The sequence below is a fragment of the Penicillium longicatenatum genome (assembly GCF_028827895.1).
Source record: "Penicillium longicatenatum strain IBT 33135 chromosome Unknown contig_7_segment0_segment0, whole genome shotgun sequence".
NCBI classification, from domain to species: domain Eukaryota; kingdom Fungi; phylum Ascomycota; class Eurotiomycetes; order Eurotiales; family Aspergillaceae; genus Penicillium; species Penicillium longicatenatum.
The window spans coordinates 3,890,574-3,913,982 of record NW_026643124.1 but is presented as its reverse complement, the minus strand read 5'-3'; the positions used below and the strand labels follow the sequence as shown (position 1 = coordinate 3,913,982).

The 23,409-nt window shown below is 48.8% G+C and overlaps 8 protein-coding genes across 8 annotated transcripts; 5 read left to right on the top strand and 3 right to left on the bottom strand.

The window, feature by feature from the left end:
- Positions 1-380: 380 nt before the first annotated feature.
- Positions 381-1,510, bottom strand: N7484_011730 (uncharacterized protein; the record flags this gene model as incomplete). Its single annotated transcript, XM_057122117.1, has 3 exons — positions 381-417; positions 473-1,006; positions 1,071-1,510. 3 exons carry the CDS (start codon positions 1,508-1,510, stop codon positions 381-383), a joined length of 1,011 nt encoding a protein of 336 aa, XP_056967871.1.
- A 431-nt stretch (positions 1,511-1,941) lies between these two features.
- N7484_011729 (Zn(II)2Cys6 transcription factor) lies at positions 1,942-3,696 on the top strand (the record flags this gene model as incomplete). Its single annotated transcript, XM_057122116.1, has 2 exons — positions 1,942-2,015; positions 2,067-3,696. The coding sequence occupies 2 exons, from the start codon at positions 1,942-1,944 to the stop codon at positions 3,694-3,696; spliced, it is 1,704 nt and encodes a 567-aa protein (XP_056967870.1).
- A 223-nt stretch (positions 3,697-3,919) lies between these two features.
- N7484_011728 (TFIIH/NER complex subunit TFB2) lies at positions 3,920-5,467 on the bottom strand (the record flags this gene model as incomplete). Its single annotated transcript, XM_057122115.1, has 3 exons — positions 3,920-5,135; positions 5,204-5,291; positions 5,344-5,467. The coding sequence occupies 3 exons, from the start codon at positions 5,465-5,467 to the stop codon at positions 3,920-3,922; spliced, it is 1,428 nt and encodes a 475-aa protein (XP_056967869.1).
- A 203-nt stretch (positions 5,468-5,670) lies between these two features.
- On the top strand, positions 5,671-6,738 carry N7484_011727 (PaaI family thioesterase; the record flags this gene model as incomplete). The annotated part of the gene is made up of 10 exons (XM_057122114.1): positions 5,671-5,697; positions 5,765-5,805; positions 5,872-5,884; positions 5,947-6,012; positions 6,127-6,169; positions 6,233-6,304; positions 6,379-6,425; positions 6,477-6,495; positions 6,543-6,621; positions 6,675-6,738. The coding sequence occupies 10 exons, from the start codon at positions 5,671-5,673 to the stop codon at positions 6,736-6,738; spliced, it is 471 nt and encodes a 156-aa protein (XP_056967868.1).
- Positions 6,739-6,928: 190 nt separating this feature from the next.
- N7484_011726 (CWF11 family) lies at positions 6,929-11,325 on the bottom strand (the record flags this gene model as incomplete). The annotated part of the gene is made up of 4 exons (XM_057122113.1): positions 6,929-7,356; positions 7,420-10,896; positions 10,959-11,059; positions 11,117-11,325. 4 exons carry the CDS (start codon positions 11,323-11,325, stop codon positions 6,929-6,931), a joined length of 4,215 nt encoding a protein of 1,404 aa, XP_056967867.1.
- A 238-nt stretch (positions 11,326-11,563) lies between these two features.
- On the top strand, positions 11,564-13,783 carry N7484_011725 (THO complex subunit THO1/HPR1; the record flags this gene model as incomplete). The annotated part of the gene is made up of 4 exons (XM_057122112.1): positions 11,564-11,803; positions 11,880-11,958; positions 12,013-12,131; positions 12,194-13,783. The coding sequence occupies 4 exons, from the start codon at positions 11,564-11,566 to the stop codon at positions 13,781-13,783; spliced, it is 2,028 nt and encodes a 675-aa protein (XP_056967866.1).
- Positions 13,784-19,107: 5,324 nt separating this feature from the next.
- On the top strand, positions 19,108-21,039 carry N7484_011724 (homeobox domain-containing protein; the record flags this gene model as incomplete). Its single annotated transcript, XM_057122111.1, has 4 exons — positions 19,108-19,679; positions 19,737-19,874; positions 19,940-20,586; positions 20,678-21,039. The coding sequence occupies 4 exons, from the start codon at positions 19,108-19,110 to the stop codon at positions 21,037-21,039; spliced, it is 1,719 nt and encodes a 572-aa protein (XP_056967865.1).
- Positions 21,040-22,675: 1,636 nt separating this feature from the next.
- N7484_011723 (putative copper resistance protein Crd2) lies at positions 22,676-23,121 on the top strand (the record flags this gene model as incomplete). The annotated part of the gene is made up of 3 exons (XM_057122110.1): positions 22,676-22,839; positions 22,893-22,988; positions 23,051-23,121. The coding sequence occupies exons 1-3, from the start codon at positions 22,680-22,682 to the stop codon at positions 23,119-23,121; spliced, it is 327 nt and encodes a 108-aa protein (XP_056967864.1). The 5' UTR covers positions 22,676-22,679.
- Between the last annotated feature and the right edge of the window lie 288 nt (positions 23,122-23,409).

Here is a 23,409-nt window from a genome sequence, read left to right as displayed (position 1 = left end):
TACTGTAGAAATCACAGGATACCGAGGGAGACGATGACCACTGTCTGCATAAGAGAGCAGCAGGGTGGCCTTTCGCGTCGGTCATTTACGGGTAGAGGCTGGCACAGTGTAGGATGTGTTTCCAAGGTTGGCGCTAAGAACCAGTCCTCGCAGATTGCGGCGAAAGGTAAGCTGATTATCTGTTACGGGGTCTCAAGATACCTGTCAAGGTAGATAGAACACTATATTCTTACCAGCGATTGGAATATCACGTAGTGAAAATGCAAGTAACATTCGTGTGAGTGGAAATATCGGTTGGAAGGAGTGGCTGCAGTGGAGACACATATTCATATGTACAAACATGACCATGGGCACCTATTCACATAATCCACACCTGGGCATCACAGTGGCGGCGTATCGGCAACCATATTGCCCATCCTATATGTCAAATCAGCAAGGGAAAAATCTCTCTCAAAGACCCGGGGAGACTTACGACTCAGAGTAGCGGGCACCCTGGACCTCAGTTCGCTCAATTAGGTCGCGAATATCCTTCACTTCTTCATCCGTCAATTGGAGCAGGGCAGAATTAGTATTCTCATCTATTCGCTGAGTCGATCGAGTCCCAGGGATCGGAATGATGTCGGGTCCTTGAGCCAGTAGCCATGCAATCGAGACTTGCGATGGTGTACTTCCGTGGGCTTCAGCCACTTTCTGCAGACCCTGCACCAATTCCATGATCTTGGGGAAATTCTCGGGTGCATATTTAGGCAAATGACGTCGCCAGTCGTCTTCAGGGAAGTCTTCGTACTTCTTGATCTGGCCAGTGAGTAGGCCACGACCGATGGGGCTGTATGCGACCACGGTTATACCGAGTTCACGGCAAGTTTGCAAGAGATCACACTTCTCAATGTCCAGTGCAAATGGGCTATATTCCATCTGTAGAGCATCGATTGGGTGAACCGCATATGCACGGCGCAGGGTTGCAGCCGAAACTTCAGAAAGACCCAGATAGCGGATCTTTCCCTCACTGGAAACAGAAGCGAAGTTAGCATATTGCTCCAATATTCTGCATGGTGGGGGCAGTTTGGTACTTCTTCAATTCAACCATTGCTTGAACGGTCTTTTCAATTGGGGTGACCTCATCGACACGATGGCAATAATATAAGTCAATAACATCAACCTTCATGCGCTGAAGACTCCGAGCACATGCACTTTTCACATATTCAGGGTCGGATCGGATTGTCATATTGCCGGTGGCGGGATCAAATTGGATTGCAAACTTAGAGGCAAGGAAGATGTCGCTGCGCTTGCCGGAGCGCTGAACCCATTCACCAACAACGTCTTCGCTATCGGCATACATATCGGCGGTGTCCCAGAACCATTGGCCAATTGCATGTGCATGATCTAAGACAGCGACTTTGTCTTCAAGAGTGCCGGCAGACCCATAGGCATCACCAATACTCATGAGACCAAGGCCTACCGCAGGCACTTGAGGGCCATCTTTGCCAATGGATCGAAGAGGAATAGACATTTTGGAGTAAGGGTAAGAGAGTATAAAATCAGAGCTTAAGAATGTGATGAGCCGAGAGTTATCTGGGGCATATCCGGCCTTTAAATACCTTTGCTCAGCTCAAAATTCGACCCGAGGTCCGCGGTGATCCTAACAGGACTCAAGAATCATATTCCGGATTTAAGCTTCAGATGCGTTGCTATACATGATGCCGCCGGCCTTATCGTCCGGCTTTAAGGACATCAACCAATGAGAGCCTGACCGATCCACCTTTATTCCCATGGGGCCCTTTTTACCCAATCACAGGTCATATTTTGCGAGTCGTCCAATCAGAGTCCCAGTCATCTCCGCCTTGGAACAGGCTTACAGTATACTAAAGTCTACCGTTGGCTTTTCTGTCAGAGCCTTTATACCCCTCAACCAATTCATTAAAAGAGCATACATCAGAAATTATGCACGAACCACTCATCAAGGCACATCAGGGCCGGAACAGAAAGAAGGTTAAGTCCGGCTGCAAAACGTGCAAGTAAGTCCTGCCAGTGGGCCCAGTATGGACTATTCTAATAGTCCCCTGTAGGACCCGTCGCGTGAAATGTGACGAAAGTCGACCAGCATGTCGACGCTGCGTCTCTACGGGCCGAATTTGTGATGGCTATGGTATCTGGGGAGGCGGTGGAAGCCCATACGGCCAACCCCAGGGTAACCGAGCGCTGTCAACATACTGCACACCGGTTCCCACCGGCAGCATGACCAGTGAAGAACAGACCTATTTCGACTGGTTCATGGATAAGACAACCAAGAAGTTTGCTGGTCTATTTGCCTCTGACTTTTGGGAAACCCTCGTCTTGCAGGCGAGTGCCCAGGAACCTGCCGTGCGTCATGCGGTGGTCGCCTTGTCAGCAGCCCATCGATTCGATCGAAGTAATGAGCCGTGGTCTATTCCTTCCACTTACCTGTTTGATGTCGAACGGTTTACCTTGCAGCAATACAACAAGGCTATTCACCATCTACGGTTGATTACGGGAAGCACCCAAAAGAATACTTTGCGCGTTGCCCTGGTCACCTGCCTGATTTTTGTTACGTTGGAATACCTACGTGGGCAGTACCAGATAGGCAGCGCACATCTAAGATATGGGATCCAGCTTCTTGCGTCCATTTCAGCACCAAAGCCTCGATCATCTCTGTCTCCAAACATCCTGAGTCCCGCCGACGACTTTGCCCATAATGCGCTGATCGATTCATACTCTCGCCTAACCATACAGGCAGCCATGTTTGGTCATGTTCCCTCTCATATGTGCATTGTGACACGAGATCCACAAGTCCACGCGCTCCCATACATATTTCCTTCACTTCTGGACGCCCGACAAACGCTCGACGATCTCCTAAACAGAGTCCACTGTCTAAAGAGACACTACTATAACCTCCGATCATCCCAATCACAATTAGACATAGCCGATCCAGAAATGGTTGAAGCCCAGCAAAAGATCATAAATGACCTTTCTCTCTGGCGAAAAGCATATAACGCCTCACTCACTCGCCTCGAAGCAGAAGCTAGCCGCAAAGACAAATTCGGAAACATTTTACTCCGTGTATACCACGAATTGGCAACCATAATGGCATTAGTTTGTCTATCCGATGACGAGATGGTTTTTGACACATACACAGAAAATTTCCTGGCAATTCTCAAAGGATTCAACGATCTATGGAATTTTTGGGCAGATGCTAGTATCCAGATCAAAGAACTCAAGCATATTTTCAGTATTCCTGAATCTGATGATGGATGCCACGGGTTCACTGTCGAGTCTGGATTCATCCCTCCCATTTATTATACCGCGCTCAAATGTCGTATTCCTCGGATTCGACAGCATGCTATTCGGGTTTTACAGGCTGCTCCACATAGAGAGGGCGTCTGGAATGGTGCTCTCTTGGCTCATATTGTAAGGGAAGTGGTTAGGATTGAGGAAGGGGATTATACTGAGGATGTCGGTGCAGATGAGCCTATGTACACGGATATGCCATCTGCTAAGGAGTTTGCCTTGCCGGAAACCGAGGCGTCGAGGCGCATATCGGATGTGGCGGTGATACTGCCGGATCAGGTGAAGGGTGATACGTTTGTAAGTTATAAGAAGCAGCTGGGGGATGGTCAGTGGGAGACTTATAAGCAAAGGGTGAAGCCTGGCTGGATGAAATGTGCGGGGTCTCGGTAGAGGGAGTTATCCGTTTGAATACAATGGCTGAAACTTAAAAAGCGTTATGGATTTTATATTGTACAAATTTTGATAAGAACCATTTGATATGAAGTGTGAGCTCATTATGTCGTTAAATGCCCATTCCAGACCCAAGGAACGCCACCCTACTATCTGCAAAACAAATGCTTTTTCAATCCCGTTAACCAGTATCATGCGATCCCTCACTGCCATCTCTTGGCAACTATCTCCGCTGTCTGAGGAAAGAAGCTACCTGTTCATGGCGTGAGACGAAGAACATGCGCTTTTTGTCAGACTTCCAAACCAATACGCCGATCTCTGCAGCGTATCTGCAAGGGGCTTCGTATTCAGCCGCATTGGTGAAGTCCTTGAAAAGGAAGCCTGCTGTGGCCCTGAGACGATCACGCTCAAGCTGCCAAAGGCGAATCTGATCGGTGACAGTCGGGGGAAGCACGGAGGGTAGAAGAGATGTATTGGTTGTCGCGGCATATTGTTTCCGCAGTTGAGGGTGGGCGTGCGAGTGCAGGTAAGAAATGATCTGGTCAGCTGTGATGCCAATGTCGATAGCCCGGCGCACCGATTGGCGGGTAATTTTTCCCGTCACCAAGTTAGGGAAGCGGTATTTCAGACTCGTAAAGAGGGAGATAAGAGAGATCTGGAGGGGAGATGACGTGTATGCGTAAAGGCGGTAGTTGGTTTCGATAATGATGAAACCCGAGCTTGAGCCACCTGATTGACCGCCAGGTCCAGTCAAGGAGCCAGAACCGGGGGTTCCCAGTGCGCTCGAATCAGAAGTCAAGGTTGTGGCTAGTCGTGTGGGGTAGAAACGTGTTGCTTCTGGGGATTCTTGGTAGATGATACCAAAGTCTGATAAGTCGGTCAGGGTGCGGAGTTGTGTGGATGTCATTCCCGTCTTCTCATAAGATTGACCCAGTTCCAGACTGCTGAGCAAGAACAAGAATGAAAGCACCTCTACGCTGTCCATGCCGAGGGAATGAGCACTCTCAACATAGAGAATCATGATGTGCCAGACCTGAGTGTTGACGTCTTGCAGCACAAATCCGAACCCATCCTTGGTGATATCCACGCGTCCTCCCCTGATTTCAACGAGATTGCCTGCTTGAAGCAGTTGTTTCACACCCTTGCTCAGGTTCACTATATCACGATTTCCAGTGAGAGCACTCGTTCCGACCATGTAACCTAAGACACCTTCCCACTGTCGTCGGCCGTATTCGTCCAGATCGTGGATTGTAACTTTGCTTTCATTTGGAATCTGGGAAAAGACACCAAAGGCCTGGGCGTCCTGAGAGCCGGTGAGAGCTTGACGCAGCGATGATGCGAATGGATTGGTGACCATGTAAGCCCGAGCATTATCTTCAGTGCGCGTGGTGGACAAGATATGAAGCCGGCCTAGAATCGATAAAGCATTGTCCCGCTGTCTTTGTCAAGAAATAGCCAGGTTGTTAGCTCGCCGGCTTCTGGGAATCTCAGGATCACGCGCGCTCACTTTTTGCTTTCAGACTTGACCCAAATCTCCAGATCAGCTGTAGGAAGAGGGTCCTTCAAATAAAGCAAGGCCATGACAAAACATTTTGCTATCCTCACAGTCAGTTTAGTCGGATTCGAAATTCAGAGAGCTCCAGATACCCAGATCAGGCAGCATGCGCCGAAAAATGGCGAGTGCAGTGGATGGTTGCTTGTACAGCTGGAGAAAGGTCGCACCAGGCAGACCCTCCAGGTACTCTAGAGGTCGAGACGTAGGTGCAGCCATGTTGATGACCTTAAATACCTGGCGCCTCTGTACCTTGTCGAAGGAGCGTTTTGCAACAAAGAAAGCGCGGTGAAGTCATGACCGATGGAGTCCGGCGGGCGCAGCGGCCATTTTGCGCAATTCCCGAGATGGGACGCGACAACTGCCGAACTGCCTGTCTGTCTCACTCCTTCTCCTTGAATAATCAATTGCCAATTGCCAAGATGACAACTTTGAGATTTGTGCGGTCGGTAGGTCATATCTGATGCCGAAGTTACTCTATCAGTAAACTCCCCACTAAACGTATGTTCCCTCCAGGTTTGGGAGTCCTTCCGGGCTAATTCGGGCCTAGAGCCTCGGTAAGTGAAGCCGATGCTCTACGACTGAACATCTATCACTAATCACTTATGCTGTCCCACATAAAGCCTTTTGGATAGCGTATGTGGATACACAAGCAGCGTTTGAATCCCGTTGAAATGAATGCTTATCTCTCAATCTAGCTTCGTGTGACTGCTGCTCGGCCTGGAACTGTTAACTTCGAGCTAGAGGTCCAGAAGCAACACACTGTAAGTACACAGGCCTATGGGGAGCAATTTGGAGATTCTATTATGAATTGGGAATCTTTATGTGTCCTTGCTTCATTGACCTAATACTTCATTCTTGACTAACTATGTTCATAGAACCGCTTGAACATCCTCCATGGAGGTACTATTGCAAGCATGGGTAAGCATTCCTGAAACGGCAAAATCGAGATAGTATCAAAGTACTGAACTTCTCTTCTTTTAGTTGACCTTGGTGGGTCTTTGGCTGTAGCATCTCGTGGTTTGTTTTCAACCGGCGTGTCAACCGACCTGAATGGTAGGTTCATTCTATTAATGAGCGACTGATATGCGTTTGGAGTGTTAGTCATGCTGATACTTTTTGGGCAATAGTCACATACTTGAACTCCGGTGGCAAAGTTGGTGACAAAATCATGGCAGTAAGTTGTCTGTCACGGCCATTTCCAAGCCCTAAACTAACGTGAATATAGGAGGTTACCTGTGATAAGTGTATGTGCAGAATGTCCACACCATATGTCATGACTAACATTATCTAGTCGGGAAAACTCTTGCTTTCACGAACATCAAGTTTACCAACGCCAAGGGTGATATCGTTGCTCGTGGTAGCCACACTAAGTAAGTTCATTCAAATGACTTTTGCTTATTCCGTTCAAGCTAATCGAGTTAAGATACGTCACTTTGGCCTGGAGGGACCCCCAGAATATCGTGGAGGAGATTAACAAGATCAAATAACGGGCCAGTGTCTATATGGTAGTTAGTTCAGTTGTACAGAATATCACTTCCTAGAGTATACGCCGCTGGTCTGTGGTTGAAGGGATGGCTTCACGAATAAGAATAAGGCATCGCAATCAAATATCATTGATGCGGAATTTATGTCAATCCCGCTACTTTATCAATCAGCACAAGTGCTGGGTAAACATGTTCATACAATATCTCCATCCTCGTCTTCATCGGCGCCCATCATATCTTCATCTTCATCTAGAAGACCATCCTCTCCATCAGGAGCAGCATCGTCAATGATCATCTCCCCATCACCCATAGCCTTCACCTTGGCTTGTGTCATCTCAAAGACATACTGACCGAGATGTTCGACTCCTTCCATAGGGGTGCCCGCGACGTCAGCGTCCAGCGCTCGAGTGGTTGGGAACAATTCACCGGGAGCAAGCATCAACTTGTCCGGACGTTGCAAAAGCCGATCAAATGCGGGCTTGAGCTCGTAGCAGGATTCAAAGACCTCGCGGCGACCAAGGATGTATAAACCTAGGCGAGCACGTGACAAGGCCACAGTTAGACGGCGGACATCGCGCAAGTATCCAACAGTGCGGGTGCGAGTCAGCGAAAGGATAACGTCTGGAAGATGGTTAAAATGGTGGTTCACGTAATGGCATTAGTCATGGTGGGAGTTGAACTTACAATCATTCTGTTCTCCTTGGTACCGATCCACGGTTGTCACAATCTTGGGAAGACCGAATAGTGGGTTCTTAGCACATCGGTGGTTCAAGACATCCCGAATCAACGCCGTTTGTCCAGCATACGTAGCCAAGATTGAGATCTTCGCGGCCGGATAACCCAGCAGACGCATGTACTGGTATAAGGCCACCGCATACTCTGCCTCACCCAGATTCTGAATGAAGTAAGGAGTCGGCTCTCGCTCGCCAGTGCCCTGGTAATCAGGAACATTGATGAACTGATAATCGAATTGGAAGCCAGCATTCGCCATCTGGAATTCCGGCAGGGTTTCGACCGATGGGAGGTCTCCCAATTCTTGGTAGCGCCAGCGGAAGAGCTCTGCAATGCTTGGCCGGGATCTACCTTGCTTGTCCAGAGTAATCACGGGCACACCTAGTCGGGCCAGGCGGAGGAAAAGACTCTGCTCGAAGTGCGCGTACTGTCGGAAAGCCATATTTTGAATGATTGGAGAGTTCTGGAAATGATCACCACAGAGAACAACACGTTTGAGAGGCAGTTCGCCGTTTTTCATGTTTTGAAGAGCGGCGGGAATGAAGCTCTCCACTTCAGTTATCTGAGCCGCCTCTTCCATAACCACGTTATCATAGTGGAATCCCAAATCGGCAATCTCTTGTCGGCGCATTGCTGCGTGTGTCGATGTCATTGCAATCACACGGGCCTCTTTCAATAGTAGGTAATTAGCCTTGTCCCGGGGTTGGCGTAAAATCTCGAAGGGTCGAATATCCTCGAGCTCAGTGAAGATCCGATCAATGTGTCTTTGACACCCCGAGGCAACATCCAGTATTGTCTCTTTCGAAGCATCTGCCTCAAATAAGGGCTGGGGTGCATTTGAGAAGTAATCATGGAATGGGAATGAGGCGATAACATCCTCAGTGGAAGTTTCTTCTGAGCTGGCTCTATCCCAGAACTTAGCCCATGCCGGTTGAACATAGACCATGTTGAAATAGCCCGCAGTCTCACAAGAGTTCCCGTGTGCGCCTTCAGCTCTAATCGAAGCCGCCAGCCGCATGACTTCTGACAGATAATTGGTGCGATTGTCAAGGAAGGATTCGACTCTGCCGTGTTTGCTGTAGTTGGAATCAGTATCCAGCTCCTCCTCACCATGGCCCAGTCGCAAAAGATGACGCTCGTCGATATCTAAGGCGATGATTTTCTGGAACAGCTGGTTGAGCGCCTGGTTACTGTGTGCAATAAGGAGCGTGCGCTCAGTGGGGAAATTATGGTAGAGGTTATTGATAATTTGAGTCGCAACATCAGTTTTACCAGTACCAGGTGGGCCAACAATCACCGTAAGGCCTGGCTGAGTACCGGACGCGATGGCTTCAACCTGGGCAGGTGTGAACCTCACGGTGTTGTGCTTAGGTGCATCAACAGGGTAGGGACCAGGGTTCGGCAGCTTGTATGACGAGACACGTATGGTACTAGGGCCCTGCTCCGCTTGTCCAGCTTGGTCTCGACGTCGTTTCTTTGCGGGGGCGGAAGATTCTGTCGGCTCACTCTCAACGGACTCGAGAACATAGGGAGGACCGAAGCTGGCTGATTCGGATCCAGATGGTTCAATGGTTTTTCCGGGGTAGCTCTCCACCAAATGGGACCAGTCCAAGAAGGTATCGCGGAAATCAACAGATTGGAGACGATTAGGCAACTGGGTGTACTGAGCACCTGCAGGGTCACCATATCCGAGGAAAATATCCTGAAGCCACGGGGGAAGCGTCATATCAGACACAATCAGCTTTTGCATTGTCTCCAAAATTGATTTGAAGTTATTCTCTCGACCCTTTCGTCTCGCAACTACATTAATCAAAGAATAGATATCCGGCTTTCCTTGAGTATGGAGATCCGTGTCGGCCTTGAACGACGCGGCGTCCAAATTGACAAGGAGTTTGCGGACCCGCGGGCGAGATTGATAGCCATTCGTTTGACCACCAGCTGGCTGTCGCAGTGGACGGCCTTGCTCATCAAGAACTTGTACGATTTCCGCGGTACGGAGGTGCATCATGCGCGGTCCTTCCGCGGCAGTATCATCTCGAATCCCCAGCTGGGTGGATGATGAGGATTGAACAGCTAGCAAATAGACAACATCATCAGGACGGAGGGATTCCCATTCCTTGCGGACGTTGTCTGCGAGCCTTCCCACTTCGATTGCGATCTCTGCACGAACAAAGGCCGGGTTTGTTGAGCCCACCTTTGCGGGTGCGACTTCAATAATAGCAGGCTTAGAGATAGGGATCGCCATTCGTGAGAATCCCTCAAAGCTCAAGCTTCCAGTGCGGTTCGCTCGGGGTTGCATACGCTTGACAAGAGCCTCCATGTCCTTACGGATCTGGAAGAAAGCCTCGGACCTATACAGAAGGAAGGATCGCCAAAGGAAGTCTCCGGTACTCAAGTATTGAAGGTTCAACTTTGGAATCGCCAGTGGTCTGGATCCATCGTAGGTCTCGTTCCTCAACAATGCGGGGTCGTAGAGGCTCTTTTCGGTGGGAATCACACTCAACTGGGATGCAACTTCTTGGAAGGACAGCTTGCGCTCATAAAAGGAGAGGAGAACTTCCAAGCATAGCTGGCGGTCTGGAGTAATGTTAGATGATTTGGGATAGCTTGTTCGGAATCCCAAATGAGAGCATAGGCTCTGCAGCTCTGGCTCGTCCAAAGAGGCCAGTTGCCCTTCAAGCTCAGTCCGCTTATCAATTGAACCCAGATTAGAAAGGGCAAGAATCATTAATTTATCCTTGAAATACTTCATCGAGGTTCTCTGCAGATGCGCCAACTCCTTGCAGTGCAAATCATAGACTGTCTGGGGGGACAAGGCGTCTCCTGAATAATCATCAATTGCAAAATTGATGAAGTGCTTGAGAAGTTCGTAGAGATCACGGAAAAGAGCATTCTCTGGGATGCGGTACAATTGCGACAGGCGAATGACGGGTAGTAGGTTGAGATCCTTGAGAAGCGTATTGGTGTAGCGCCGCGTTGGCAGCTGGCTTAAAAGGTCCACAAGCAGCTCCAAAAATCGCTCGCAGTAAAGTAAGTTCTCGGTCCGTTGCTTCTCTGGGCCGTTCAATTTCTGCAAGAAATCTAGCAGCATAGTGTACAGCCAAGACCGTTCGAATCGGCTCTTGGCCTTCATCGCCTCATCACTCGCGTCGTATCGCTTTCCCGCGGCCTTCCATGCCTTTTTCAGGGCAGTAGATTTGGCAATCACCCGATCCCTGGCATCCTCGCTAGCCAAGTTATGCCAGATAGAGATTGAAACAAGCGGGGCGCATTCCTTTCGAATCAGGACGTTTTCGAGGGACTGAAAAGCACCGATAATGAATGAGATGATCGACATGCGCGAATGGGTTGGTAGTGAAGGGTCGATGCTCATGGAAAGAATCCGATGGAAGAGACTTGAGAAGTCATCGCTGCGGTCGGAGAAAATGTCTGCATTCACTGTCAGTACGCGTCCAATTTGGCGCATCCGCTGTTTTAACTCGTTCACTCACTCCAGATAGGCAGATGTTCGCGATATTTCACGCTCACGATAAGGGTGATCAGAAGGACGTGATGATTGGAAGCATCTTCAGTGTAGGTCGGCCAAAGGAACCTGTAGGTGAATGGGTTAGCCCTGCGGGCACTGGAAATTTCATCGCGAGTAGCGTACTTCTCTAGAACATTCAGGTTCTCCAAAATCAGAAGAGAGCGACTGTTGAAACCCTCTGCCTCTAGCGGATCCCACAATTGCTGTTTGATCACATCGGGTTTGGCCTTGCGGACCTTCGCATCTAACCAGTGGGCCTTGGCCAACTTCACCCACGGGCTATCCTCGCGAAAGTCCACCACCGTCGGTCTGGATTCGAGACTCTGCGCCATCGCAGCACTCGATTGTCCCTGTTGGTAAACTGGGGTTGATCAAGGACGTCAGGTGGAGTAGCGCAGGTCGGGATCTTGAGTTGAAGCTGGGGGAGCTTTTTCGGAAAGTCTTGGCTTTTCTCTCCGCCGAGCCGCAACCACAACCCCCTTCACCTCTGTCACGGGCCCTGTTTTCTCCCTTTCTCACCACACTCACTACAATTGTCTACCTTCACCTTTCTCTCTGTCTTGATCAAAGATGGCCTCGGTGGAAGTTGAGGCGGTTCAGGTCTACAGAGGGCTGGTGGACAATCTTCTCGACCGCGCGGCGAAAGTCAAGACCGACAAACAGATTGAACCCCCATTGACTGAGGCGCTTCTGGGAGATCGTATTTGGCAGCTTCCAGTTGATGACAAGGCTTCCGAGAAACCCTTGAATCAGCAGACTCAGTTTGCTGCCGTTGAGATTGCCTTTCGCGAGAAATTCTACCATATCCTGGTACGGCGCATCCGTTTTCTTACCCACAAGCTTGATAACATTGAAGTTGCTAATGACTCGACGGTTTTCTACTTAGGCCTCCACCTCTATCAATGACCCCTCTTTCATCCATATCTGGAATCTCCTTGATCTTGTGTCCATATTCTCCGACAACGGTCAGTCGCCTGACAGCATACCCAAGCCAGGATGTCTTTGCTGACACCCTCTAGAACAATGCGAGCCGGGTCTCATCTTCTGGCTTATCGAGGAGCTTTTGGATAGCCAAACAATTGATGGCTGCCGCAAAGTATTTGACTATCTGGAGTCACGTCGAGAACGAAACATTAAGGTATGTGAGACCCTTCTCATAGCTACTCATGCAAGGGTCCTAGCTGCTAAGCCTGATCAAAGAAACACTTCAAGCAAAAGAGCTTGATCATCCTCCGATCCTGCAATGAACTCCTTCGTCGACTATCACGAGCAGAAGATACGGTCTTCTGTGGACGAGTATTTATCTTCCTTTTCCAAAGCTTCCCACTCGGCGATAAAAGTTCGGTCAACCTTCGGGGAGAGTTTCATACGGAGAATGTTACCACCTATGATGAGATTGTGAAATCGACCACTGAAAACGATGACGGGGACACCAGCATGACTGACGGAAATGATGGTTCTGCTACACCTGATGGACAGCCTGATCAGGGCAACAAAGATGACGGAGCTACACCTGAAATAGACTCACGAGTGCCTAAGGTCATTTTTTCTCGTGGTCGAAAGGATAAGCCCAAGGAAAAAGTGGATCTGGATGCCCTATACCCCATCTTCTGGAGTCTACAGTCCTATTTCTCGGCACCGAGCAAAATGTTTGATGCTGAGCGTTTTGCATCTTTCAAGAGTGGCCTTGAAGCTACATTGCACGCTTTCAAGAACATCAACACTGACCTTGAAAACCAAGGCCCTGCACGATCAGAAGATACGTCAAGGTCTCACAAGCGTAAACGCGGCGATGAGGCCGAGGTTGGCACAAGCTTCAACCCCAAATACTTGACTAGTCGAGATCTTTTTGATCTTGAAGTAAGTGATACTGCGTTTCGACGACACGTTCTTGTTCAGGCCCTCATTCTCCTTGACTTCATGTTGTCTCTGACTTCCAAGTCCAAAGGGCGCTTGGCAGACCTGACTAACAAATCGGTGCTCTATGGTTTTGTGTTGAGCGAAGACGACGCTAAATGGGTGGCAAACATGCGCAAGAGCATTGAAGGCTACCTGCAACAGGGCAATGGCGGGAAGTTCTACTATCGTATGGTGGACACCGTTTTGTCTCGGGACAAGAATTGGGTGCGATGGAAGGCCGAAGGCTGTCCGCCTATTGAGCGACCGGCCATCTCCGTGCCTGACTACATGAAGGCGCGAGACGAGGCAAGAAAGACCTACTTTAACAGGCGTCTTCGTCCGTCACCCATGGGAGCTCTAGATTTCAAGTTCCTCTCAGGTACCGAAGCATTGGCCAACATTGAACGTCTCAAGGAATCGGACCGGTATTCCGTCCCTACTGTTGAAGTGATCATGAAGAATATCATGAATGATGAGATGGACATCGACATGGCGATGACTGACGAGGACAAGGAAGCCGCCATCCGAGCTAAATCCAGCAAGACCTGGCGCATTCTTCGTCTGGCGGCCAAGTCAAAACTGTCAGCATTTGACAAAATCGACGACGGCAAAAATCTTGAGGTTCTATTTGAGGCCCCCGCCCTGCCGACAGACACGCCCCAAGCCACGGAAGGAGCCGACGATGATGGGAACGAAGACATCAAGGACGCTCCTGAGGAAATCGACGAGGAGGCGCAGCAAGCGCAGGAAACCGCCGTTGAGAGCAAGGACGTCACCGACGTCCCCGAGCAAGAACCGAATATCACTAGCGACGACACGGTCATTAACCAAGGCGCCGACATCCCTAGCGCGGCTTCCGGAGATAAACCCATGGAAGACTCAACGACCTGATAGCGTGGCGGGTCTTCCACATGAAAGTTTAGGCAGGATGCTTATGGCTTTGGCCCCCTTTCTCGATTGTGCGGAGCATTACCCGCAATGGGTATCGCTTGGCAGCCATAGCATCTGGACCAGCCACATTCCATGGTTCTGGTCGCTTACGGGATTGGCTTGCTGCAGTATTGTGCTGGTGCTGCAGGACAATGCTATTCTTCCATGTTGAAAGCACAATGACTCCTTCCATGTGCCCACTATGCCGATGACACACGCCTTCCGCTTCACTTGCCGCTTGGCCATGTCCTCATGACCTTTCCCTTTGGCTAATAGCGGCTTTCAGGAGAATCCGACCAATGGCTGCCCTTTGAAGATGCAGTCGTCTGGTGTTTGACTGCCCACTTTCAACTGTTGGGGAATTGCAAGGCCCACTGCAGAAAAGGCTAAGGCAAATCGATGTCGATCACAAGCAAATATCATGTTACCCGAATTTTTACGGAGCAGAATAGAGCTTAGCGAGGAAGGCGAGACCGATAACACCTAACTCCGAAAGAAGAAAGGAAAGCGTCCTTATTCACTAATGAAGCGGGCAGGGTGGGACTTCAGGTGACTTTTGATGTTGAACTAGCTACCGACGTGGGGTCCAAGACTTTTGTAGCTGATCGGCAACTCTATTGAACCGTGAGGTTCCTGCATGAAATGAACCATAGCACTCCAATTATTCAAGTACCTTTTATTTTTTGTCAAATCCTTTTCTGAATTTTACACTTTGTACCTTGTGCAGTAGTCAGGATTCTACCCCTGATCTAATTGGAGTGGGAAGGCTGGGGCGCCGAACCGTCGCAGCCATGTTTCACCTTGCACCAGACCATTGAACTAAAGTACCGTTGGGAAGCATCGGTATCCGAAGGTTGAAGCTACTACTCCTTCGCTCACGATTAGCGGCAAAAAAGAAAAGTGGAAACCAGAATTTTTCTGGCCCCTGACGGATCCTCTAGACAATTCTCCGGGTTTTCCGTAGGAGAAGGGGCTAGCTACAGATGTGGATTGTGCTTCGCCCTTCATGATGGAGTTCGCAGGACGGATTATTCTCGAAGAAGACGCTCTGGTCGCATAGGAGACCGTGTGTTAGGAACTGTGTGGACCGCCGCTTCAGTCGGAGAGTTGCGAACTCCACAAGTGGAGATCAAAGTCGACGCTTACAACAGGCGACATCGTTTTTTTCCATTTTTGCCTTTTTACCTTTGTCTCTCCGTCGCAAGAGTTTTCCGATCTGGAAGTGCACAGGCCAAGGTCTAGGAACTAAGGCGGATATTTCAATAGATTCAAACCCGTCAGGACAAGTAGAAGTTTGTTCTCTAACCACGCGATGTCTTCCCAGTTCAGAAGTATGATCCGTGGAAACAGCACGGCCGTTGGTGTCAAACCAGACTTTTCGGTCGAATTGACCCGCTTGATGGAGTGAGCATTTTATTTTTCCATAAGTACCTGATCTATTTCACCGAAACAGTACATTGTAAAGATCCCTGGTGCATTTTGATCTGCAAGGCTTTGACCCGGCCGGTTTTGCCGGCACGAACGTGCATCAGGGGAGACGAGATACGGAACACTTGTAAGCGATCGGCTTGCGTCACCCTCGACCCTCCGCTATGACGACGTGCATCTACAAGTAAGCCGGCGATACGAAACTGGAGGAGTCTTGGCGTAGTCCTTTTCACACCCGAAATTAAAGTTGCCACGATTCTGTTTTCCACGCGATCAGAACTTCGATCCGATTCCCCGCACCGTTTCCATAGAGACTGTAGACTGATAAGCATAGAAAGCCTTTCATACTCAGGCACAGTACCTGACATTTTGAGGTAGTTCGGACCGACAGCACTTTGGATATATCCCGCTCCAACTTCGGTAAAAAAAGAACCCCGCCAAAGCTAACCCGGATACGAATACTGGAGCCCTGGAGTACTCCATCCCAGTTTCTATAACATAACCTTGGAAATCTTCGAGATCCGTCCCCCACACGGAGTTGACCGCGTCATAAGAATAAGAGACATTGACAGGCTGTGCAGGTGGACGTGAAAGGACCGAGACTAGTGTCAGCGATCGACGGAGGTTTCGGCCGTAGGAAATGCTCGCTGCGCTCTGTGATTCGGGATCGCTGGGCTCCAGGACCAACGGGTCCGAGATTTCTCCTCCGAAACCCAGACCAAAGTCAAGTCCCCAGTTTGTCTCCACGTTGCCTCGATTCAAAGTCTCCGATGTGTCCTGCGTAATGGGCAAATGGGGCCAGTTAGGGTCCCCACTCACTATTGATCCCGGGTATGCACTGTAGATGTAACTAGGCTGCTAGTTTAACGTCCAAAAAATTAATAAATGAAAAAAAGAATGATTTTTGATGGAAAAATGCTAATTCTTTTCCATTTTTCCATTTTTCCATTCTATTTATCGGTCATGCTTCTTCTTCAGTGCCACACCCGCAGGATATGACCTCATTTGGGATTCCCAGTCCGGTAGAGATGTGCACTATAGGATAGAGTACGTAGACAAAGACTACTTTCAAAAATCAAAGTGGATTTAGTACGAGAATTGTATTGTAGAAAAATTTCGCCCCCGGAAAAATCCAGGCCTACTCGTAGTTAATTAACGGTTAATTAGTTAATGAGTTGGTCCACAGTAAATTTCTGACTCGTCGAACAAATTATCCCTTAAACCCTGTGCAAAGGAGTGCTTCATTTCCCAACTGTGACTTGGAATGTTTCATGGCTCTGAATGTGGAGATTTCAAGGAGCTTTCCCTCGGTGGGGACGCCCTTGCGACGGCTACTGAGCCACGGGTAACCCTAATAGTGGGTTTGAGGCCCGGACTCCGTGGCACCGGGTGGAACATTCGGCTGTGAATCTGTATTGTATGATTTTCCAATTCATTCCAAGACTACACCGTATTACTCTTATGCACTCAGGGGCGAGGAGTTCTTGTTCAGGAGGCTCTAACGCAATACGCTCTATAGGGGGGTTTCTGTTTTTCTTTTCCGGTTTTCCTTCCATTCTATGTTCTTTTTACTGGTCCAACTGAGCCGACTACTCTTAGCCCCATCACAGGTTTCAGGGCTCATACGAGGCCATTTTTAATATTCTGGTTGAGACATTCATTGACCATGGATCGTGGGGTTGAAGAACATCCCAGCTATCACATTGGCATTCCTGTTTTTGATTTATCAAATAGTAATAGTAATAATTCCAAAATCATCAGCATCATCATCATCATCATCATCATCATCATATTTGATTACACTCCCCTCACACCACTCGGTTGGTTCACATCTCCACTGGGTCAGCCACTCATGCACCCTCTCACATCACACCCATTGAGAGTGGACTGTGGCGGGCAGCACGCTGAGTGGCTGACAGCTTTTCCTTGATCGATGCCCCCGAGGGTCCGGCGGGCGTTAGACTGACCTATGGAGCCAGCACGCCAGCCATCCCGACAGGTTTCCCACATGGTGACCAGCCTCAATGCGTGCCGGTGAGCAAGGGTCTGATAGCGGTTGGCTGATGGCCCATGCAGCAAATCGATATCGGAGGGGCTAAGACCACTTCTGCCTTGCCACGAACAGATCGCCCACTAGGTCGTCGGAAATTTTTTCTAATGGTCTGTCTACGCCGTGAACGCCCCCGGAGGAGATGTGGATTACGGTGTACATCTGGTGTTTTCGGCACGGGAGAATGAAGTCTGAGAATCCCATATACTCCGTACTCCGTAGAGTATACTACAACATGTGGCGGGTATCCACGAGGTGGGACTTGTGAATGTGTCCACCTCAACCGTTTCCTTGGGTTATCCAGGAGCTTGTCTGGGTCTTTGAGTTTTTGAGGAGATTCTAGTCCGCTTCCTCTGTTTCCACCTTTTTTTTATTTTCCTTTTTTATTTTTTATTTTCAGCTCGGGTTGAACCGCGATTCGCCACACCCAGGATGGGTCTACCTTCCATGCACGAAGTGTCCTGGCCGTGGTGATTACTCGGGGCTGTAAAAGCCCTGTGCTTTGGGTACGGCACTTACCATACGTACTCTTGTAGACGCAAAAGATTTATTCTGCATGATTCTATTACCCCGTACTTTTTTTTTTTTCCCTTCCAGACTTGTGGTATCTTATTCCTGTTCCGTACGTTTCAACCGGTGACCAGTGTTGCACCATATACCGAATGTGTGCACCACGATCTAGAATGTGAGATCCTTTTTTCCTTTATTAAAGATATCGAATTTCCAATTTCTATAGACTAATCCTGAAAGAGAATAATTTGCCTCTGGGATCGCTGATCCTTTCATGACCCGATGTAGACTTGTGCACCGATTCCACGGCCATTAGCACCTCGTCTTCGCCTTCTACACCCCTCTTTCCGGCCCACTTATTTTCTCTTAAGTCCAGTGGCACAAAGTTTAGAGCATTGAAGTATTCCTTGCTTTTTATGATTGCTTTTGCCTTTCTCCTCTCGCCGTTTTGACCGTTGTAAAGATCGTCCGAATAACAAACGTATATCACTTCCGTGTCTAGTCGAGTGGATGTGGCATTTGTTATAGGTGGTATTCTGTGTCACCCGTACAAGTCAACTTTGATTTCCCTTTGGTGGACCCTAGGTATTTGGCTTCCGTTTTTTTTAATATCTGGTGATTATTTCCACTGCCTGTTCCGCTTGGTTCCATTACGGCCTTTCGTTCGATTCCTGACTGTATTTTTTCTTTCTTCCTTTTCCTTGCTTCGTCATTGTTTAGATCTCCGCTTGATCCCTGGTAAAACACCAGTCATAACCTCTTGGCCACCCCTCTCTCGGCTTTTACTCAGGTACCGTAGTAGAGCCATTGTGGTAGCCCTCAAGGCTGATTCACGAAACCTGTCAAGATCATCCTATCTCGGTGATCCGAGATCTAAAGACGCTTTGGTAGCCCCGTGGTCCCGCTCTTGACATTGCACCTGAGCAACTCTCGGCGCCTAAGGATCTACCTCCCCTCTTGGGTCTCTTTTTCTCCATTTTACCGGGTATAAACCCTTTGATTTGGCTTCACCCTTTACTCCGTTTAATTGCAAAATTAAAGGAACCCTGGCCTTATTGCGCAAGCGCCCCGGTACTTCGATCACAGACCCACCTTCGTCTCATCTCGGGGAAGGACACCCTACTTCTTTCGTCCCTTTTTCCCTGGCTATTTTCACTCTTCTTTCTTGTTTCGTGTCGTTGTGGGTGTTGGTCCGGCGCGTTTGAGGCTCCTTAATCCGACTCTGTGGATCGTGGATTTGCACGACGTGAGACTATTCCGGTCAGAAGAAAGGGCCTCAAGTCACAAACTCTTTACCATGTCAATCGGCGGCCCTTGTCTCTGGGTGTCTTCTTTATCCTCGCCTGTTCCTTCTCTATCTGCTGTCACTTCTCATTTTTCATCGGCTTATCACGGTGATCGTTTTTCTTCGCCAAAGACTGTCTCGCCGTTGCGAAATCTGCAAAAGGACCGAGAACAGCGTGCCTCGGGCGGACTATCTGCTCCTGTCATGCAATCTGCTGGTGTGAAGGCTGAAAATGCCTTGACGACTTCTCCTATGCCTGGAAGCTCGGCTGGGTTAGGATCGTACCCCGAGGGAGAAATCCTGTCGCGCGGTACGGATGGCCAACGGTCTGCAGCGAGCAGAGAAGCTTTACTGCCTCGAGTCAAGCTCGAGATTCCGGGTGACCGGACAGACCTTTCCATGTCTCAGCAGGTTGTATCCGACCAACATGGCGAACCGATGAGCGATAACCAGATGGACTTTGACAAAGAAGATCCCGACAGAGAGTCCACCATCAGTCCTTCCGACGAGAGGGGCGATGCGGTGGGCAGCGACGAGGATAGCAAGGTATCGTCCTTGGAGAAAAAGAAAATGAAGCGGTTCCGGTAGGGCTCACAGAGGAAGACCTGAAACGAAGACAACGGTTAACAGTGATTCTGCAGGTTGACTCATAACCAGACTCGCTTCTTGATGAGTGAGTTCACTCGTCAGGCTCATCCAGACGCTGCTCACCGGGAGCGTCTGTCGAGAGAGATCCCTGGTTTGACTCCTCGTCAAGTTCAAGTGTGGTTTCAAAACAGGTAAATCATGAATGTTCTCTTTCATCGTTCCAGCTTCTCGGATCTAACAGCAACGCAACTTGTAGGCGAGCAAAACTTAAGCGTCTGACGACGAATGATCGTGAGAGAGTGCTCAAGTCGAGAGCCCTTCCGGATGACTTCGATACCACGAAGGTTCTGCGGACCCCTTTTGAGAGCAAATCAACAGGGCCAACTCCTATTGCATCACCACATGACTATGGGGTTCCAAACCCAGACTTCGCAGCATTGAGAACGCTACGAACGGACTGCTTTCCGCGTCACAATGAGGATGATTACCTCGTCTCACCCCTGAGTTCTGCGTCGACTGCCGGAACTTACATGTCTTCTGCTGGACAGGGACGGAACGACGGCCTGTCACAACCCAACATCATGTTCAGTCGACCTGCCGCCTCGACATCCATGCATGATCTGCACAGGACGATCCGAAGCGACTATTCCATAACCAGATCCAATAGCTTATCAGATGCCCCCTCTCAACAACCTTCTTTCCACGCAGGGTATCCTCTCCACAATCGATTTGCAGCCCCTTCAAACCCACCCAGCATGCCCTATGGAAGGCAAACAATGGATTATGGCGTTCCTCGCTCGAGCGGAATGGTGACAGGATACGAGCAGCACCAGTCCTTCGAAGGATCGGTATCCCCAACAGACTCCCAGAACGCACAAATCACATACGACATGGGAAATCTAGGTTGGTTTAACCCCATCTAACCAAGAGCCTAGAAAAAAGAAGAAGGAGAAAGAAAAGTCAAAAGCAAAGTCCTAACTCGAATTTCAAACAGGCACTCAGTCGCAAAATTATCAATCCCAACTAGCCATGTCTACATCAAAGGATTACAGTGCAATGGGAATAAGCTCACAAATACCAGCCCACGGTAGACCCATGCCAACTCTTCAGTCCCTTCCAGTCTCCGCCGCCCAAGAATACCGATCTTACCCATATGGCAACCCATCCGTTGGAACAATCCCCTATTCACAGGCCAACAATACCTCAACTCTAAACCTCCCAACCACATTTGCCCCATCCAACCAAGGCGCTACTGCCCACGATCAAATGCAGCAGCATAATCCACAGACTCTTGAGTCCATGCGAAGCAAATTCGGCAATCCGTCTTTCAACTACGCAAACTATATCCAGCAATAAAGTCATACGCGAGGCAGGACCACCAAAAACGAGTTTCTTTCCTGCTCTGTGCGTTCGACGCCAGATTTTGGGCTGGTACCCCCCTTTCGCTTTTGTTTTGGCTCCTTGAGTAGCCACGGGCATTTGACCTATATCAGCGTGTTTTAATCTTAATCCTTGGACAGCCTCCTTTTTCTCCACTTTTTCTTCATTTTTCATTTTTCACCGTTGGGACATTTGAATTATGTGTTTCTTCTCTTACTATTTCTGTGTTCGACTTTTTTTTCTAATTCACCTGTACATGTTACCAATTTCCTTTGCCTACATTTGTGTTTCTTTTCAGGGGCGGGCCTATTTCATGCTTAAGGCGTGGTTTCTGTGGTTTCCACATGGTGACCCACTGTCCATAGCTTTTCTGGTGCACAGCGTTGATTACATCTCTGGCAGGAGTGAAAGTTCTAAATTTAATCGTTTTTGAACCAATTTTTGCGTCACTCGTTTATTATTTAGATCCAAGGTTCACCGGTAGATCGGTGTTTCGGTGGCGCATTCTAGATGCATACATGTGATGATTTGGCCTCGGCTTTTCTGAGATCAAATCGAGACCTGTTGAAATTTTCCAGAGATCGATCGTGTAAGCGTTTTACCAAGGTATCCAACAAGGAGAGATGATCTGTGTTGAAAATTGAACTAGCACATGCTGATTCAAATGTTCATGTGAAGAATTCCAGATGTCTGTGTGACAATAAGCATCCAAAGAGGTCTTATGCACCTGGGCATGGACCTATATATATATATATAAACGTGAGGCAATGCTACCTTATCGATCGAACATTCCATGAGTATTCTCATCATTCCCACTACCTAATTTTTCCCTTGAAGACCCATCCATATGTAAATGAAACCAAATCATAGGATATGCGCAACTGTGGAACCTTGGAAAGAGTGGCACCGAGGAGAAAAGTCACGGCTAAATCTCGGCAGACACCTGCGCAAACATGCACACTTTAAGGTAGGGAACCTGGACCCACTGCAAAAATCTAATCGTAGCTTAAAGTAGGATTATACTTTCATCCATATGAGCTCAAATAAACGTCTTGATTCCATGGCGGTTCCAAATCTTCAATAAAATCCGTCTGCTACGTAAAGACAAGTTACTCGGCTTGCCTAAAATAGGCCACAGCCGCCCAAGTCGTTCTTTAACCTCCAAATTCTTAAGATCAGCCCATTTCATGCCAGGGCGATCAGGATAGGTGAGAGCCCGCTCGCCTAGTCGAATCAAAAGCCTTGTAAAAGTAATCAGGTATGATCGTAGCAACTCCGACCATTCAAGAGGCGAGGATTTGCAGCGTCTTGGCATTTGGCCAATCAGCGATCTCCTATCAGCTGGTCAGATAGTCACGTGAGCAGACATGTTGGCCAATCAGAGCCACGGTAATGATAATCAGAACAGGATGACTCCTGGACTGTGACGCATGCAAGCAAGTATAAATGTTCATGGTCGCACCTGCGAGTAATTTTCTTTTTCTTCAGTATCAATCCGATCAAAAGAGTTCTCTGATCATCAATCCTTCATCCCCCGCTATCAAATTTGACAGTTGCAAATCATCAACAACTCTACAATCCCATTTCATCTCTTCAAGAACATCCTCACCTTCAAAATGGTTCACCCCGCTACGACCTGCTGCAAGACTTCCGGCGCTGGAGAGTGTGTGTGCGCCGCCCAGGCCAAGTGCTCCTGTGGCAAGGAGAGTGCCCTTCACTGCTCTTGCAACAAGGCTTCTTCTGAGAACGCCATCTCTGGCCCTCGCTGCTCATGCCGTATGTTCTACATTTTAAATTAGAGTGGAGTATCATATAGCTAACTTCCCCAGGCGCCCGTCCCGTTGGTCAGTGCACCTGTGAGCGCTCCGTGACCGAGAACAAGGCCGTTGATGGCGAGACCTGCCCCTGTGGCAGCCGTCCCTCTGGTGAGTTTGCCAATTAAATACCTCGCAATTGCCCTGTGAACCGGTCTAATATTATCCTATAGCGTCTTGCACCTGTGAGAAGGCCGAGGGTGTTGAATCCGCTCTCGAGGTTGACTTCACCACCCGCGCTTAAACAGACTGAGATGTTTTTGGCTTTTGGGTATTTTTCTTTCGATCATCAGCATGAATTGCATTGCTATGGGTGTTTGAGTAGGCAGGCGTTCAGGTGAAGCATAATGGGTTGCTTGGTTCACAATAGTCAGATCCACTTGTGGTGTGGACAGATTTTCATAGTTACGAGTAATGAAAAACATATCAAATTATCTGCATGATGTTGAGTTTAAGCCTTTGACCAAGACCAATCTGAAATAGATAAAGATCGACTTGCAGGGTGCAAGTGTAGTTTAGTCCCTGAATCGCA